Source organism: Filicampus tigris, chromosome 9, assembly GCF_054856515.1.
Source record: "Filicampus tigris isolate MCC_2025a chromosome 9, RoL_Ftig_1.0, whole genome shotgun sequence".
In the NCBI taxonomy this organism is placed as follows: Eukaryota; Metazoa; Chordata; class Actinopteri; order Syngnathiformes; family Syngnathidae; genus Filicampus; species Filicampus tigris.
In genome coordinates this window covers 16,753,151-16,772,371 of record NC_141225.1, presented here as the reverse complement: position 1 = coordinate 16,772,371, position 19,221 = coordinate 16,753,151, and the positions used below count along the sequence as shown (strand labels likewise).

Genomic DNA, 19,221 nt, shown 5'->3' with positions numbered 1-19,221 from the left:
TCAGTAGTTACTTTGTATTTATTCACACAGATCATTATACAGTACATTTTCTCCAATTAAGGCAACACAATACCATATATACACAGAGCTACTACAAATGTATACCATATTTAGATTAGGGTTTTTTTTCTCAGCTGTATTTATAAACCAACAACATTCAATACCGTTACAAGCAAGTGGGGAAAAGCACCAGATGCAAAATCATACTGTTAGCATATCTAATGCGAAAACCCCTCAGTCACTGCAGTTAATGCTATATGCTAAATTCAACTGGAATTCTGTGATAGCAGCTTCTTATCCGTAAAAAATATGAAACTATTACAACATCCATTAGTAGTTAGTTAGAAACAGACATATTTTTCCACAAATCGCATCAATACTACTGGGATTTGCAATACCCTTTAGCCATACAGAAAACAATGTTAACTTTGACATCATCATTGTCTGATAAAGTGCCTAATACTAAAATAAAATGCAAAAAAGCCAATATGAGGTTTGAAAACAGGGTCAAAAGATGGTCCAAAATGTTTTGTGGCAGTGCGGTCGATGCAGCATGGGAAATACGTCAAACAAAAATTGCAAGCCGAAAAAAAGCATTATACAAAGTGATGACGTTATTTCAATACCATTCTCCTCACAGTGTACAATCATTTACAAAAATATAATTCTATTCAGCATTAACAAATGACATCATTGACATGATTTGTACTAGATTCAACATTGACAGGTTATTACATGACAAAATAGTTTTTAACAAATAACACTTTAGGGTTAGTACCGTAATAGCCACTTGTATTACAAAGACAAAAAAACGTGGTAATTGTTCTTTTTGACACATAAAATACTACAATCATTCCATATATGGCAACATTCTTTTTAGAGGCATTTTTCAAAATGTAACAAATGCATTTCTGATCGTTGCCACAATTGTAATCATATTTCAAGTTTTACGTACAGTGTGGACCTATGAAAAAAAAAACTTGTAAAACCATGTACATAGTACAGTAAATATTACATGTTCTTAGACAGATCTCCTAGTGACTGCTAAAGAATGAATTCTTACATAAAAACATAGTATAGAAGTATAGAATAATAATATTCCTAAACATTTTCCTACAGATATATTACTGTATTGTAATTCGCACATCCCACACAGTTTAGAGGTTCTGTGTTCGAATCTTGACTCTTTCCTGTATGGAGCTTGCGTGTTCTACCCGTGCTTTGGTGGGGCTTCTTCCCACATTCCAAAAACACACATTCATTGAAAGTAGGTCAGTTGTTTGTCAGTACAGGGTGTACCCCACTTCTTACTCAAAGTCAGCTAGGATAGACTCCAACTCAAGTGCTATAGAAATGGATGAACATATTTCTGTATGTTGTGGTGTTTAAAAATGTTTATTAATTGTTTAGTTTGGAGCGGGGTAGTTTGTAGCCGGTGCTTTAATTGAGCTAAAGGAGTTTTGATCATTCACAGTTATGTGTACCGGTGTTTGGAAAAAATTTAAAATTGGCAGGATGTGGAGGCAAAACAGTAAACACATGCACACACATGCACCCGCACTGTGTAAAATGCATACTAGCTTCAGATGCAATGTATGAGTCATACAATAACAAATAAGAAACAAAAGAAAAAAATTGCTACGGTGAAACCTCCAGAGTTCAAGGCCCCAAAAGTGGTTCAATCATCTAGGCAAAATATCCGTCAAAATTCAAAGCTTGTGTTAGGAGGTTGAACACCCAAATGTTCTGAGACTTCAACTCAAGAATTAACACCAAGGGCTCTATTTTTATGCGCAATTAACGCGGAAGCGGTTTGCGACGTTGTGGCCGTGAACACAGCTGACGCCAGTCGCCGCCATTGAAGTGGCTCCACTCATTCCTTTAAAAGTGGCAGACTCACATCTCGCATGGAGACATCTTGGTGTGGAAAAGGAAGCAGCAATACATACTGCACTGCCACTGCTCTTGGCCGGTGTGCCAACAGAAAACGGGTACCCTCATGAAATGAGCTGGTGACTTAAATATCTACGCAGACCTCATATTCTATACCTCCGCAGTGTGACACAAGATGGGGGCAAAGCACTACTTTTGTCTAAGTGAAGCTCCTCTATACAATTTAAGAGTTTCTTGGCACCAGGACGCCACAAGCTGGGGCTTACGTACAGTGCACCGTCGCTATTAGTGAATTCGCCCCGTGAAAATTCACGTATAATTGATGCCTAGTGAATTGCATTGGAAATAAAAAAATTTGAAAGTAAAAATCCAAATATGAGACTCCGCAGGAGCCAAACAATGAGTATGCGGGGTTCCGCTGTAATACTTTCATTAATTTGGCCTGGGGTTTAAGTTACTTAACGATTACATTTTCTTTTAATTCAAATAAAAAAATAAGACATCAGTAGATAGCTGAATTTCCGAATTCCCTGTACTTTTGTTTAGTTTTAATGTTCAGTGTTTACTAGTAAATACTTCTATGCCACTTCTACTTTTTCTTTTTGAATGTTAATAAAAACATTGCCAGAAATGAATAAAGATGCTATGATGGTAACAATTTAAGACTGGAAAAAACACTTTTGACATTTGCCTTTGGAGGTTCCACTGTAGCCTTTTCGAAATGGCACACTGCAGGATTCGTTAAGATAGTATGCACATTCTTGACCTTTGATCATTTGTTTTACAATCAACACATCTCAGCTATAATTGTAAGTGAAATTATAAGAGCTTGGCTCCTTCGGAACAGGGGGCGGGGCCTCCGGGATTGTGATGTTCTCAAGGTCCAGGAGGCGAAGCTTCATCTCCATGCTGATAAGAGTGTCCAGGTCGCTGCGTGTCAGGTCACTGCTCATCTCTCTGCCCAGCAGCGCACACAGGCCGTCCGTCCAGATGCAATACTGCTCCATAAACAAACGTACAGACCCGAGATGACCGCAAGAATCACGGATCACCAGAGGATGTGACGTGTAAGTATGTGCTACATTAAAGCAATTACCAGAAGTCCTCTTTTCCATTTTCTGTGACTTTGGGGGGAAAAAAACAACATCCAGATGGAATTTTAAAACGGTCAGTAATTCCATTCCATTAACTCAGTCAGCATGCCTTCTTCCAGTGCATTGCGACTCTCGTTTCCTGCACATCGCGGTTTTTCCGTCAGAGCTCTTTTAGTTACTGTTAATGGATGTGTTGAGTCGTTTACATGTCTGACATTGTAGCAATATCGCTCAGTACTGCGGACTAGATGAGAATTGTCATTGCCAATGTCCTGGCAGAAGTGGTTGCGGATCAATTACATTCTTGCGGCAGTTGATTTTTGTCAGCCAGCTTGCTAATCAACAGAAAAAACTATTATTATAACGATAACTAAAGTATATACTCTTGTGTATGAAAGCCTTGCCTTGTCTAAACCTCTATTTTTAAACCTCTATTTTTTGTATCCCATATCAAACGAAATACAATTTTACAATTAAAAGTCACAGTTTAATGTTTGAGATTTCCTGGAAAACCCCATTTAGTTATTTTTTGTTCTTAGGGCTAAATATTGAATAGACATAATTAATTATTATGATCATATTTATTTATTTTTATTCTTTCACAAAGTGTCTTCTGGAATAGATAATAGTGGCCCATAAAATGAGGGCGGAAAATGAAATGTTTTTGAGATTTATATCAGAAATTTAAAGAATCCTTCATTAGTTATGGAACACAAGGGTACAAACACTGATGTTCTCTTGTCAGCCTACCTCATATTTGTTGGGCGCAACAAAGTTGAGCGTCTCATCCGGATCATAAAGGACAGAAAAAGCCAACTCCAGCACCTCCTGGGACAAGACCATTTAAGACAGTCAAGACAGATGAGATATTTGACCACAGCTAACTCAAACATCCTTGGTTCGATATACAGTGCAGAGGGTTCTCATTGTGGTACAATAAACCCTGAGAATTTGTATATCAGTGGTAAACTGTTCCTAGTAGAGCACTACCTTGGCCCGTATTGTACTGCATACAGTATTTGTCACGATTGAAAGCGTTCTTGCTTCGGCAAAACAATCCTTGAACCACTGGGGTGCATTGTCAGAGAGACCATGGCCAAGTGTACTGTATTTCAAACTCATAATACGACTGGACTGACTTTAACTTGACGAAAACCTACCTTGTTTTGTTTCAGAGCACTTTTCTCCTTCATATGAGGGCAGTCCTTCCCAGTCACCACAGACTTGATGTCGGAGACAGGGACTAGAAAGAAAAGAAAATTAAATATACAAAAAGGTTATTATTGTACAAAGGTGATGTTCTCCAATTATGGTCGAGTGTCATAAAGAATACCATGGTTAAGAAATTAAGTCCATGTCCACATAAAGAAGCGTTTTTAATGGTACACATATATTTTATATGCCTGTTGTTCACATGAAATACTGCATTGTAGGTCATTGCAAACTGACACAGTTATTACATTTATACCATGAGCCTCAAAAGTCGACCAATTTGGGCTTCAACCAAAATTGACTACATGAATTATTCCTTTTTTAAAAACATTCGAAACAGCCATTTTTCCTGAGTTGAGTGGGCGTGTAGCAACCACAAAACGGGCAGGTAGTTGAATATTGCGAAGCAAATCTATGTCACAATGATGCCAAAATCTGCAATAAGCAGCTCAGCTTCACAAAACAGGTCAGCCATGATTGGTCATTACCTGTGCCCTGAGCAGTTGTGATGTCATTTTCAGTCGACAGAAGTGACAAAATGGCCGCCCCCAGAGATGGCTAAAAGTGGGTTTTGCTGCTTAACTTATATTCCACAAATGCAATATTAATCAGAATGTCTTGTTTCAACAAGTGGGCTTGCATAGAACATATTCTTGAAAAAAAATATGTTTGGGTTGACTTCCCCTTTAAAGAAAAAGATATTGTGTCAAAAGAAAAAAAAAGACCCTTACTCTTGTCACTGAGCATCTCAAAAGGCACTTCACCCTGAGGTGATTCATCCAAGTCCCCATAGTGCAGCACTTTGTGATTAAGAGAGAGTCTGCAGAACCAAAATTTCTCTGAAACACAGGCAGAAATGCTTTGCTCAACACAGTCAACTGAAGCCACGATAACTGTGTAACAAAAAAAAAAAAAAAAAAGCAAAACAAAAAAAAAGCAAAGTGATTGTATTGAAGTGGTACCTTGCCTTCGGCGGTTCCCCACTTTTCGGAAACAGCTGCCCTCGCATAGCCGGTTGAGTCGTTGCTGTTTAATGAGCTCCAGAATCTCAGGCTGAATTCTCTCTCGCAACTCACTGCCTCACATAGATGGCATAAATGACAGACACATGAGGCTTTTTTTATGATACATTACACCGAATATTTGCTTTGGAGACCATTTAAAAAGTCTGTGAAATTACACAGCTAACTAGAAAAGATGCTTAACGTGACACTGACATGATGGGCGGAGACTGAAAGTCATCCTGGCTCATTCTTTCAGACTGTCGTAGCCGCAGGATCTCTGAGTAGCTGAGACCACGCAGCTTGTTCTTCAGCTGGTCTAAAGACGATGGCTTCATGGCTAGAGCCCTGGTGATCTGCTCTCGGACCACCTGCATAACCTGGTTTGAACGCACACATTCCTCATAATAATTTGCACTTTTTGGATCAAGACTGAGTCACGGGGTTGTCTTCCCATTTAAAAACAAATTCTGTCAGTAAACAACTTTCCTCATCGCAAGTCATTTATATTCAAAATTTACCCAAGATAAACAATCAATGCTAATTTGGTAACAATAGACTGCAGCGACTCAAAACGTGTTGATGCGGAGGACGCGTTCTGAACTGCAGTCAGCAGCATTAAGAATTTAGCTGTCGTGGAATATTAATTGAAGGCAAAAGCCTTTTAGCCGCCTACTCTTGTGGGATTCTCACATACTTACACACACGCAAACAGTACAGGCAGTGAGCAGCATTTACAAGGATACACATTTTGTTGCCTTTCACACTGAGTGATGGAAATGTGATCTAATACAGCTCTCACTATGAGAAAACAAACACACCTTCTGCACAATGGGAGTTACGCGCCTATCAGAATAATAAAAGTGTAATACCGGTAATAAAAGACTGTTGTGAAGCTTGGAAATTGAATAAAATAAGCAATCAGAGCCAAGCCACACAGTTCCTCTGGTGTAACTAAAAATGGTAACCCAAATTTAAGATAATACATAATAAAAATAATACCTCTTAGTATGATAAAGTGTAGGTCTAAAGTCCTACAAAATACAGCCACAATAATACGTCAAAACGTTTTTTTTGTTGCTCTTGTTGTCAGGGGTTAACCTGGGCTTGTTGTTTGGAGAGGATTAAATGAATAATTTAACACCTCCGGGAAACTTGCAATAGAAAATTAATACAGTCAGTAAAACGAAATGAATTAGTATGTATCTTTCTAATGAAATGATTTTCAAGCAGAAAAGGAAATTCAATCACAGCATTTGTAACATGAAATGTTCAGAGTTTCACAAAAGCAGTGGCTTTCTAATTACATATTCCTCAGTTGTGCATTTTTTTTTGCATCCCTCTTTAAGGAAATAAAATCTTAGCGACTAGACAATGGTGTAAATGTGCACAACAGTTTCAGCCCTAAAAATTTGAAAATGAGCTATACTGTACATGATCTGTCCATAGGATTGTAGATGTATACGTTTAGGTCCATGCTAGCGAAGACCTTACTGACCTTATTAAAGTCCTCGGAGGTAGCCCTCATCTCCTTCCAGGTTTTATTGAGAAGCTGGATGCAGATGCAGAAGAACTCCTCCCATGCTCGGTCATGAGTGAAGAACATGGGATGGTAGTCATTGCAGCCCTCATTAGCTTGTGAAACAACAACAACATTTGTGAGGCTTGGATTTAGGATTATGTCAGTTCCCGCTACATTCCACCGCACTTACGCAACTCTCCAACTTGGAGTATCTCACAGAGTATCCGAGTGAGGTCGATGGCACACCGGCCAAAGGGACATTCGTGCTTATCCTCGCGACTACTGTTTTCCAGAACAATCTGCCATCATTGGGAAGATATGTTTCATGTGATTTGCACACACCTGCGAGTTGAGCAGCTTCCTGCCACAAGTCCAAACTTACACGGATGTATGTGTCTTGATGGACCTTGGCCAGGTACAGCATGTTGTCCAAAGCTAGCATCCCTGGGGGAGTCTGAGTGAAGTCCATAGCAGGGTTCACATGGTTCTATGTTTGAAACAGAAAAAAAATGTCAACGTTAAAATTTATTTTCTGTTGTGATTTATGACTAATTGATTATTCATTGTTTACTTTTTTAGAGGCAACTTACCGTGAAACCTAGCATTTTATAATCCTTAGCATACAAGGCCTTTCGTTTTTCTGTGCCAGTCGGGTCATTTTCTCCATCAAAGGCAATCCTCCGCAGCTCGAAAATTACGTCTCGTTGAGTCTGAGTCACAGAAATCAGAGTGTAAAGGCCAAACAGTAAGTATTCAGTCCATTGTAGTTATGGTCAAATTCAACTGATCAGGGATTCTAGGCTACAGTCAGTTAAACCTCTCAAAATTGCCCAATCCCCAGAATCATTTACAAAATGAACTTTCTGCATAAATACAATCAGCTATTTTACAGACAGTATTTAACTTTTTTTGTCAACCATTCACATGGTTTCCATCCCATGTACTGTATATTTAAGTTAAATAATTTTATTTTTAGTGGTTATTTAGGAGCACCTTTTTTTGCACCCCATTGGGCCTGAGGTCCTAGTCCGTGCAATATTTCAGCCCAGTAAGTACTTCGAAGCAGCACAAATTCACACCCAAAATGTAATATATGCTCAATGTAAATCACATATTTAGCCACACGTTTTCTGGATTTTCAAGTAATTATGCTTCATAAAGTAAACAAAAAAACAGACCATCTTCATTTGAAATTTTACCTGGTCATTAGGATCCATTTTGGTCATCATTCGTTCCTCCAAAAGATTAAAGGTCAACACCTGCAGCACATACAGTTGATGTGCCATCTCTGCTTTAATTGGTCGATTTCCTCTTATGACATGCTGGAAGGAAAAACAGGTAGAGCCACAAGGTATTGCGCTTTGAAGTGCCGATTTAGAAAGTCGGACATCTGATACATCAACAAAGTGAAAATGGAGGAAAAGAATTTGTCTTTGGGAATTTTTGTTTGATGGCAGTTTTCAAGTATCGTATGGTATTTACTATTTTATTTGTCTTTTTTCATTACAATAATCACTGGATTAGTAGATGTGACTCATTACTTTTGCCCCATAGTGAATTTTCGGTCTGACTACACGCCATACATAGATGCAAAACGTGCTATTTGGACTTAGTCAGGTCAAATTAGGATACAGACACTGCTATGGTCCAACAGTCACAATAACGGGGTCACAGTCTTGAAGGATTTGGTTCCAGAGAGCTCACAATGCTGGAACTGCTCCAGGAAATAACACTGCACTCTTCCTGTCTTCCTCATTTGCAGCCAGCTCAGGGAAGCACTTCCACACAAGTTGGTGTCGAAAGGAATCATTCTGAGAGCTGAGAGTTTTTTCCACTCCATGGACTTCATGCCATATCACATTTGCTAGTTCTGCTTCAACACGCTTCACGTTAGTCAATCTTTCCACTGGCTGAGCAGCTGGTCTGGAGCACGGAGCATCCAAGCCTCAGTTGGAGGATCACTTTAAAGAGGGCTGAATCATAATATTTGGATTTTCATTTCAGGCACCATTTAAAATAGGGATTATATAATTTGAAGAACCTAGCGTTGATCAGCAGTCTTTGACCTAATCTCAGTTGAATAGACATACACAGTCATTCCATTTGGTAGATGAGAATTTGTGTACGTGGGGACTACTCACATTAAGAATGATGGACCGCAAGTGCTTCTGGGCCAAGGTGCTGGCCATTTCCTGTGAACAAAGAGACATCCAACAGAAAAAAAAAAAAAAAAGTTTAATGATAAAAGACTGATTCTGCACAGCAAAAACAAGCAACCACGAGGTTTACTCTAGCCGAAAACAGCTTCGCTTCTCATTCACACCTTCTACTGCAACATGACAATTTGAACCAACGTGAATCGGCGCACAGCACAGCACGGGCAAGCTGATGCTCTTTCCGCATTTGCATGGATAGTGCAGCAGCTTTAAACAAAGAAAAGGGAAGGCGTGAAAGCCTGTGGGGCGGAGAGGATGATATGAGATGCTGGTGTGTACTCACAGTGAGGTGCTGCTCCAGCGGGTTAGTGTACACCTCCTACAGGTTCAACGGAGGGGGAGGAGGTGGATGTGCGGTGGTGAAAATAAAAAGTGAACACATGGACAATGAGATACAGAAATACATCACTGACACGGCGGGCACAGAAACGAAGAACAACACAGCACAATTACGATATTCTAGTCAGAAGAGTACGTAGAAAATACAAAGTGGACATTTTACACCAGGGTTTTTCCTGGCTCAGATTGAGGCGGAGGTGGTACCATCCCGACCACGCGCCATGACGTGCATGTATTCTGTAAATTCAACGTACTCGCTTTCTTTTACAGGGAGCATACTTAAAGTTAAGAGTTCCAATAGAATGACTATTATCACGCTAAAGCAATGTTTTTCAAACTGTGTGCCAGTGTGCCGCGAGAAATTGTCAGGTGTGCCGTGGGAAATGATCTCATTTGTGTGCCTGTGCGGTCTAGTGCCTGGCAGCGTAAAAATGTCTTTATGGTGTGCCGCGGGATTTTTCCAATGAAATAAATGTGCCTTGACTCCAAAAAGTTCGAAAAACACTGGGTTAAAGCATTCATTTATTAACACTAGAGCCACGATTTTCAAAGTGTTATTGCAAAGAGCCACGTTATACATACGGGCGCACATAAAATAGAGCACTTTCGGTGATAGAGGCTGTGGCTGTTGAGTACCATGCTCTCCAGGATGGCCAAGATATGCTAGCTTTGCGATGGTGTTTCTGTTTTGTTTTTGTTGTTTGTTTGTTTTTTAGCAGGGTTGCTATTACATTCAACAAAAACGGTGTTAAAACGTCCTGTGTTGAAATTGTTGACAGTATTTTCTACGTTTGTAAGCAGTCAGCCCGCTAGTGATCAGACATGTATAGTACTTTGACAGGAAGTGATTTGACTATATGCAAAACTATCAACAGTTTTTTTCTTATTTTCCTTTTCTTTATTATCCCTCCATCTAACCTGTTTTACCAAATACGGAGCTTCGTTGCGCATAACGCTATTATTCAACAACAAAATTATGGCTAATGAAAATGCCGAGTGGCTGGTAACGCGGGGAAAATTACTAGCCGCAGTGGCTGGTGAACAAGAATGCTCATGTCAAGCTGTGCTTATGTGTTTACTAAAAAAGTGATGCCCTTCATTAGAAGTTCATTATTAGAATCCTAGTCATTTACAGTATTATGCCATATGATTTTTGCACTCTGGTGAACTGACCTGCCGTCTTTCCTCAGGTGCTTTCAGGAAAAGAGCATTGATGAGGGCAATGGCATAGGTCTGAATCTCTTGGTTTGACCTGAAAGTATATCACGCAACAAACAAATCCTGTTAGAAGTATCTTGCTCCACATACCCGACCACAGAATTCCCCAAAATTATACTGCTAAATATAAGTCTAAACATCCGTTTTTAAATTTCTCCGCTATGACTAATATAGGTGGGTTCAGCAAGTGCCTTACTTCATCATTCCAAGATGTAGAATATAAATCATTTTAAACACGGACAAATCCACAGAAATGACCTTTTAACTTAACGCCGCATTGATAGTTTTAGATGTTTAAAAGTTTATATTCATAGCAGTCTTGCTGAATGGTTTTTAAAACAGCGTCACAAGTACACATCAAGCCCACAGCACTTCAATCATCTGACCCCCCCCCCAAATCAGAGAGCAAAGAGCCCCTGTGCATGTGTGTGTGCTCACACTTGCAGGTGCCCGATGAGCTGTCCCACGGTGATCTCCTGAGCCACTCGGTGGTAGAGGCTGTGGCTGTTGAGTACCATGCTCTCCAGGATGGCCAGAGAGCGCTGCAGGATGGACACATCCACCATGGGCTGGTTCACATAGCCCGCAATCTTTGAGAAGATAAAAGAAGTGAAAGGGGGATGGGGCACTGGAAAATCTCTGCATCATACACTGGTTGTGAATCATTATTAGAGCAATGCCACTGGGGATAGGAACATCTTGGTTAATGATGAAATGTTTCAACAAAAGAGTTATACTTGTTTACTTTCAGAAACTCTCAGGGCCATAGTAAAGCTTTCAGAAAATAGACACACACACACACACACACACTGAATGAGCTCTGGATAATCCGAGGAGTTGCTAGGCAACAGCACCCACTCATTTCCGCTGTGTAGGAAGTAAGGAAGGTCAAAGTTAAATCAAAGCGAGCAAATAACAAGGACTAAGACACCAGAAGTTGAGAATATGCAACCGTGGGACGATGTGAGGTACCTGCTTGATGAAGGAGAGCGAGATAAGATCCCAGGATACAATGCCGTGATCCATTAACTCGAGAAATGCAGTGAGAGTGAACGCCAGCATTTCACCGAAGCTGAAGTAAGAAGAGAACATTCATCTTACTTTCATATCATTTAATCAGCATCTGTATAAAATGGTTAAGAGGGCAATTATATCTAATCCCCATTGTACAGTATAACACTACATAATAACAAAGGAATGATTCGTGATGTTTATTACATCTACAATAACATGACAAAAAGCCAAAACTAAAGACAGAATCCTCACTGGGTGCCGCTCTCGACGAGGCGGGCCAACGTCCCAATCCCCTCCATATTGATAAACTCTGTGGCAAACGTGGGGTCCGCTGACAGCTTGGCCAGCTCTTTTAGAGCCTCTAAACGGGCGTCAATCCCATGGGATTGGATACGCTCCAGGAGCTGACGAGCAGCACGGACCTGCCAGCCAAAAGGAGACACCATCATTCAGTAAAGACCCCATTCATGCAACCACTACCACATGAATTTGCAGTCAATGCATAATTTCGGGTGTTTCATAAATTGACCATTTAGGGCAATTTACACTGACCAGACAGAACACTAAGACCACCTGCACAATCTGAAGAGATCCAATACAAGAACTGTATCAGGGTCTGATATTAAGCCTCCATGGGTGGTGGCCCGTTTGGGACACCATGAGCCAAATTGTGGTGGATCTGTGAGAAGCGGAACTGGTCCCGTATAAACATGATACAATCGATTGCATTTGAGTGATCATTTCACATTTATCTTTATACTGTACAACTGCATTCATGGAAATGACGGTGTATTAGCGTCACAAAAATCAAGGCATTGCAACTGCAAAAAATGAAACAAATTCTTCAAAGAAAAAAATCGATTACACTTTTTATAGCAATGATATTACCACAATGCACAACGTTACACTGACAGTGTAGACTGACAGTTTTCTGCCGTTTTCCGGTGTCTACTGTATATAGTAATTTGTGTTTTAGTTTATTGCTTTCAATTATATATTATTGCTATTTTGTTATTGTTACGTAAAGTGCTTTGTCACAGCTGTAGCTGTTATGAAATGTGCTATATTAATTAAGTTGTATTGTATTGTATAATTTTATATGAAAATTATTGCATATCTTTGCGATATGCATATTACATAGGCCATTATCGCGACATCTATATTTTTTCGATATATTGTGCGGCCGTAATAAAAGACGCAGTCTCCAAACTTTTTAGTTTACAACGGCTGCCTCAAAATTGAGTTTGAATACCCTGGTGTAGACTGAACAAAATCGCTGAGTTAAAAGTAGCTTAGCTAAAATGTCCCCATGTATTACTCAAAACTTTAAAAAAAAAAGAGGCCTAATGGCTATGTTAAGAATTTGTGACAGGGGATGGGTATAATAAACACTGCACTGTTAATCCTGTCTTGTTGGGGTCGAGTAAAATAGAGTGTACAAAAACATGACGTTGACAATGAAACAGGGGTTCCGAACCTTTAAAGAGAAATTCTCAAATCTTCTTGTAAAAGTAATATTACACATTTAGACAATGTGATTGTTAATATTGTTCATAAATGTTGTCAAATATCATCCCTAATTAATACTTCTGAATTGTGACTTAACACATGCAGAAATGTCGAGGTCATAAAGAAAATAAAGGAATGGGGAACATACACACAATAAGTAAAGTGGAAGAAAAAGATTTAATAAAAACATGTCACTGCACATAAAAAGACAGTAGCAAATGAAAATGTATGCAGGTTTTCTGCACGGACGTGGATTAAATCTTTTGTTGTCGAAATTGTGGTGGAGGTGTGAGAATCTGGTTGGGAGTGAAACAAACTGGTGTGCATAATTAGTGAGTGCTTCTCAGAAAAACAACACGTCTCAAACTTGTAGAGGCCAACCACAATCCACCATGCTACACTCACATGGCTGACAAGAAACAGTGCACGCTGATTGAACCACTTTCAGGAAGTGTGGTCATATGTTTATGCATTGCACTCGGATTAGAGCATCTATTTCCACCATTGTCTTACTCTAACCCAAAAGAAAGTATAGCTAAATGTTACTCACGGGTGAAATAGCTAATCGTAGGATGGTCCCGTTCTTTATTTCACTGCGACTCTAAAGAAAAAGCAGAGATTTGGTGCTCGCTTCTGTTTTCATTACAGTACAGGCGGTGGGGGGGAAGAAAACATTGACGCTTACCTGTTCAGTGATATAAAGCTGAGGACCATCAGCATATCGCAGAGCAAACTGTTCAGAACCTGACAAAGACCATCTGAAAATTGAGAAATGAAATGTATTCCAATACCAAGTGAACAATCAACACAATATGTGTACACACAGTATGTAAGGCTGAAATTAGCAACAACGGCAAAAGTCATAAATCATCATATAAAAAGGAAGCTAAAGAATGCATTTGCAAGGTATGAACTGATGTTAGTGAAGTTTGTGAACCATAGGTCTCTCTTATTGCTGTCTTCTTGCATCATAATCCACAGCACAGTCTTTATAGCAAACAACCCACAGTTAAAGTCTATTTAAGGGAAGAAAAAACGCTTAAATAGTGTTTTATGAAAGAGTGCATTTGTTGAAAGCTAAGAAGCAGGTCAATGTGCTCATATTAACAGTGTCCACCTCTTTAAAGCTACACAACAGAATAAATAAATCACATCTACTGACAGTGTGCGTAATTTGCCAAGGAAAGAGCCTTTCATATATGAAATCAGAGATGACCTAAATACAATTACACTTGAGGGCACGAAAAGGATGGAAGCAAAAATTGAGTTTATAGGTGATAACACGTGCCAATTGAGTTATCCATGCATGCATTCAGTTTTTTTTAAAAGCACTTATTCTGTTCAAGGTTGGAGTCTATCCCAGATGACGTCAAGCAAAAGGCAGACAACACCCTGGATTGTTTGTCGGCCAATCACAGAGCACATAGACAGACAACTATTCACACTTACTGTTTTACACTTTCACTGAGTGGGAACTGAACCCACGCTGTCTGTACATAAGTCAGGCAAATATGCCAAGACAACATCAGTAACAGAAATGAATTCTATTGGTGCATTTTTTTTTTCAATTATAAAAACCTTCTTTCGATAAAATAAAATACTAAATGTATTTTTTATTCATCCCTTATCTAATCCGCTTATCCTCACAAGGGTCGCGGGCAAGCTGGAACCCATCACAGCTGTCTTCAAGCAGTAAGCGGGGTACACCCTGAAGTGAACGTTTGCACTCACAATCAGATCTAGGGGCACTTTCCATCCATCCATTATCGATACCGCTTCTCCTCACAAGGGGGCGTGCTGGAGCCTATCCCAGCTGTCTTCGGGCAGTAGGCGGGGGACACCCTGAATTGGTGGCCAGCCAATCGCAGGGCACACAGAGACAAACATCCACACTCACAATCACACCTAGGGGCAATTTAGAGAGTCCAATCAACTTACCATGCATGTTTTTGGAATGTGAGAGGAAACCAGAGTAACCGGAAAAAGCCACACAGGCACGGGGAGATCATTCAAACTCTACACAGGAAGGCCAGGGCCGGATTCCAACCCACGACCTCTGCAGTGTGCAGTGGACGTGCTAACCTGTCAACCACCGTGCCCCCCGTATTTTTGATTCATTTTTTAAAAACAAACAAGAACAGGGCAACAATAGAAGGACACTCAAAAGATTTCAAACCTCCGCCAAGGACCAGCAATAAATGAAACTGCACATTCTCATTCTACCCTCCTCCTGCATGTCTGATGTCTGACATTGGATTTGTGTATTATTCAAAGTAACTGACAACAAATAAACAGTGACGTAAACATGACTCCTGTCACTGAAAGCTAAAAACAGTTACTAAAATACAAAATAGAGAAGACACTTACCCATCACAGACTTCACGGATGATTGACGTCAAAGGTCTTTTCTACAAACAGAAAAAGGCAGAAAGTATTAAACCCATTAATGTAGTCATAGCTACGAGTGATATACATGTATGTACCACATTATAATGAGGACTAGAATAGAATAGAATAGAATAGAATAGAATAGAATAATTCTTCATTATCCACAAGGTGGAAAAAAATGAGAACCAGCCAAATATAAAACCTCTAATACAAATATTTAGAAATGTGGTAAGATATATTAAGAAGAGAAATAAAAGTAGAGGAAAAATCTGATCTTGTAAAATAAGTTTAAAAATCAACATGGACCATTTCAAGTCAAAAGTGTGGACTGATCACTTTGTTTAATTCAGGATCAAGAGGGACTATCTATATTTTAGTCATCTTCATGAGAGATATCAGTGAGTGCATATGCTTGTGAAAGAGATAAAATTAAGATATTTGTAATGTTTGAGGATGCACAGACCTGGTCCATCTCGATAAGCTGAGCATTTGCACCCGGCCATTCAATAGCCACCTTCACAATATCGGCAGGTGGGGGCATGGCTGCCTTTTTGTTGTCACCTGCAGACAAACAAAGTTCCACACACGTTATTTACATCTAAATTTAAAGTGACAGTCTGGAGTGATTTGCCCTCCCACCACAACATCGCCAAACAAATGCTGTTTATACTGCTAGTTGCATGTTGCAAGCAACCAGAGTGCGGGATGAAAGCTCCTCCAATTGACAGAGGAATTTATGTTTTGTTATTCAATCTAAGAGCTAATTACCTAATGGAGAAGTGTGGATGGGGTCACTCTGTTGCACACCACTGCTCTAGTAACCACTGTGTTAGTTCCCCTGTGAACACAAAAACAAATGTTAGCTCATTTGAATCCACTCTGACAAACATACAGCTCGAGGTACAATTAGTGTTGTTTTATTGAGATAGAATACAACTCATGCGTAGCTGCACCCCTCAGCTATTAAATTTGACCCAAAAATATCAGCATGGCTTGCTTTCTACATGGGATGTCAAAAGATCAATGCATACATAGAACATCAAATAAGGTTGTATGTTCTATAATTACATAACAATGAATGTGAACTTACTATTCATGTAAACAAATACCATGAATTACCATTAAATACCATCTAATCCGACTAACTAACTCCAACTCCAACATCTAACTCCAAAATCTTCTACCACGGACAACATTGTCACCACAACACCAGTGCAATGAATAACATTAATAATGGCTGATTTCTACTCAAATGAACCAGTCGAAAAGCCTCCGCATTTGTATGCTGCAGCACCAACAGCCTTTGTGGATACTGGAACAAAGCCACCAGCAGGCAGTCTGTGAGAGATATGATTTTGGTTTTGGTGAATAAAGTATCATCATTGTTTTACCACTGAGGTGACTGACTTTTCAGTATATCTATGCCAATGAAGCTTTTACAATACTTTTTAAGTATTACTTGAGGGGTTAGGCTCTGGATGACCGGAGTTCAGACCTGCAAATTCTTCCAAAATGACTTCACAAGAGATCAGCAGAAGACCTCAATTCGGTAATCATCAAAGGATTAACTCTAGGTTTATGGACAACAATTTGACAGATAAAATAAATGTTTCCACGATGTCTCTTTAAAAGAAAATGAAGATCCTCTTTTTTGTCATTCTATACTGTATTTGCACACAAAATTTGAAATACGCGATGCACACAATGCATTGTGATTCAAAACTTTGATAACCACTGATTACAGCAGTGATTCCGCACTATCCATGCCACGGCACATTCATGTGTCAGATTTGTCTTTTTTTTTAATTGAATTCAAATACTATATCCTTGCTCATCTATCTATCATTAAATGCTCTTCCACTAGAAAAGGACAACGTCCAATTAACCTGTGAATCAACCTGTTGCATTCAAACAACACAACAGCTTTGTGTTCAACTAAACAAGCACAGTAGTATTTACACTATGTAAATTTAAGATCATTTGTTTTTATATATTGCAAATAGTTTTTGCCACATTTTTGTTTGGTGGTTTGCCATAAGATGTTTCTAATGTAAAATGTGTGTCTTAGCCAAATAAAAGTCGGGAACCATTTACCGGTAAGTCCAAACTCAAGAAACGAATCTGTTAAGCATGTCATAATTTGCTTTTGTAATACTGTTTTTCATTGTTGAGAGATGTTGTGGGCAACCTGCATTTTCCTTAATTTCTCTCTCTGAATTAATATTTCCATATGGAACAATACAAATAGCGCAGCATCGAGGTTCTTGGGATCCGAATTAAGCCTGCAATGTTAAGCCAAACTTTTTGGTTTCAACTGATGCACAAGATGGTAGTCAATGTAGGGAACTGCAGTGTACACCAGTGGCAAGATTTGTCCACACCAATGGCCTCGGTCTCATCTGCATGCGCTCAATGGTAGCTTAGCAACAACCGCTAACTAGCCTGGCGGCTACATAAAGATAAAATACAGGTTCAACGTCTATGACGAGGCAAGACCACCACATGCTATTTTTAGCATTGCACAAAATGTTCTGACGCCATAGTTACCGTGAGGTTGGCAGTTTCATTTTAAATAGAATACACACGACGAGTCCGACAGGAAGTGCCTAACTTTCAATTAGCTAGTGGGCTGTAACGCCCCCTACGTTGAGACGACGCCGGTGCAGATGAATGACAACACATTTACCACATTGTTAAAAAACATTTAAAGACAAAACGTTTGATATGAAACGAAATACAGTGTCGGCTCGCGCCTGCTGAGAGATGGTCGATTGTTTCCGGTGTACAGCTCCCGCTAGACATGCATGTGTGTGTGTGACGGTGAGACGATGAAGATGTGAAGCTCGCATTGAATTAATTAATGGAAATGTTGTAAGAAGAAGACTTTGAGTCGTAGTCCGGGCTGACACCGGGGGGAAAGACATTATCAGCAGCTGTGACTGGCTGATGCTGAACCGGATGTAAACTCGAGATATTCAACCAGTAACACCGATTAGATGATGTTAGATAAACGACCCTTGGCTTGGTGCAAAGGTGAAAGTTGCTCTGAATGGCAAAGTCAGTGTAACGTCTAAGCAGAAGTGTCGCTTCTCTAACAGCGTGATTCTTCCAGCACGCATCGGTCTTCACCCCCATTGCAGCCACGGTAGCGGCAATGACTCTCTTTATCTATGCATCAATTTCTTCGGTGAGATGTGTTTATGCTTCAGGGCTTCACTTTGAGCCCCGAGATGGAACGAATGATGTAAGTGATGGATATTGTTCGTGTCGGTGCTCCGTGTTACTCACCCGGTAGCTGGGCCATCGATGATGCTGAGAGCATCCCCCTTCTCTTTCTCCCCGGTGAAATACTTTAGAAGAGCAGCAGACACTCCTCTAACGCCTTGTAGGCGGGACGCAATGCAAATGTCACATCTTCCCAAAATAAGCACAGAGGACACACAATGTGTCCTCTTGCTTGGTTGCTTGTGTGGACCGAGTAGTGTGGGAGGGCTTGTGAATGGCGCCCCAGAACACAATCAATACTGTAATACATCTAACAATCACAATAAATGAATTTGAGTATTCACAAAGTGCAATTGTAATTGCAATTAAGGTGATTTAGCAAATCGAATCGTGGAAAAAAAAATTCCTTCGAGCCGGATTTGAACCAGCGACCTAAGGATTTCAGCAAGTTGCTCCTACAGTCCTCCGCTCTACCAACTGAGCTATCGAAGGATATGAGCATTGACCGTCAATTTAAATATAACAATGATCCAATTCAATTTTGTATAGCCCGATTTAAAAAAAATCTTTAAAATGTATATTCAAAAGAA

The 19,221-nt window shown here is 39.7% G+C and overlaps 1 protein-coding gene and 1 non-coding gene across 10 annotated transcripts; both read right to left on the bottom strand.

The window, feature by feature from the left end:
- elmo2 (engulfment and cell motility 2) lies at positions 1–19,106 on the bottom strand. 9 transcript variants are annotated; one of them, XM_086039590.1, is made up of 24 exons: positions 18,695–19,106; positions 16,175–16,244; positions 15,870–15,967; positions 15,386–15,426; positions 13,704–13,776; positions 13,569–13,619; positions 11,762–11,931; positions 11,468–11,567; positions 10,934–11,085; positions 10,451–10,529; positions 9,222–9,257; positions 8,864–8,914; positions 7,922–8,044; positions 7,313–7,432; positions 7,105–7,209; positions 6,913–7,021; positions 6,699–6,835; positions 5,417–5,580; positions 5,162–5,274; positions 4,931–5,038; positions 4,148–4,230; positions 3,738–3,815; positions 2,990–3,017; positions 1–2,891 (listed from the first exon to the last, which is right to left on the bottom strand). In XM_086039590.1, the coding sequence occupies exons 3-24, from the start codon at positions 15,945–15,947 to the stop codon at positions 2,836–2,838; spliced, it is 2,055 nt and encodes a 684-aa protein (XP_085895716.1). In that variant the 5' UTR covers positions 15,948–15,967; positions 16,175–16,244; positions 18,695–19,106; the 3' UTR covers positions 1–2,835. The 9 variants fall into 9 exon arrangements, with proteins under 9 accessions (XP_085895716.1, XP_085895707.1, XP_085895709.1 ...); XM_086039581.1 differs by having other exon boundaries at positions 1–3,017; positions 18,695–19,105; XM_086039583.1 differs by having other exon boundaries at positions 1–3,017; positions 10,940–11,085; positions 18,695–19,105.
- Positions 19,036–19,123, bottom strand: trnay-gua (transfer RNA tyrosine (anticodon GUA)). The gene is given in 2 exon segments: positions 19,036–19,071; positions 19,087–19,123. It is a non-coding gene; the product is annotated as a tRNA-Tyr (tRNA).
- Between the last annotated feature and the right edge of the window lie 98 nt (positions 19,124–19,221).

Excerpts from the sequence above, each read along its gene's own strand:
- elmo2 (XM_086039581.1), bottom strand. The coding sequence starts at position 15,947 with ATGCCCCCACCTGCCGATATTGTGAAGGTGGCTATTGAATGGCCGGGT. Across the intron at positions 11,568-11,761 it reads CTCGTCGAGAGCGGCACCCA|CTTCGGTGAAATGCTGGCGT; the intron begins GTGAGGATTCTG and ends TTCTTACTTCAG. Across the intron at positions 5,275-5,416 it reads TTTCAGTCTCCGCCCATCAT|TGAGTTGCGAGAGAGAATTC; the intron begins GTCAGTGTCACG and ends TATGTGAGGCAG.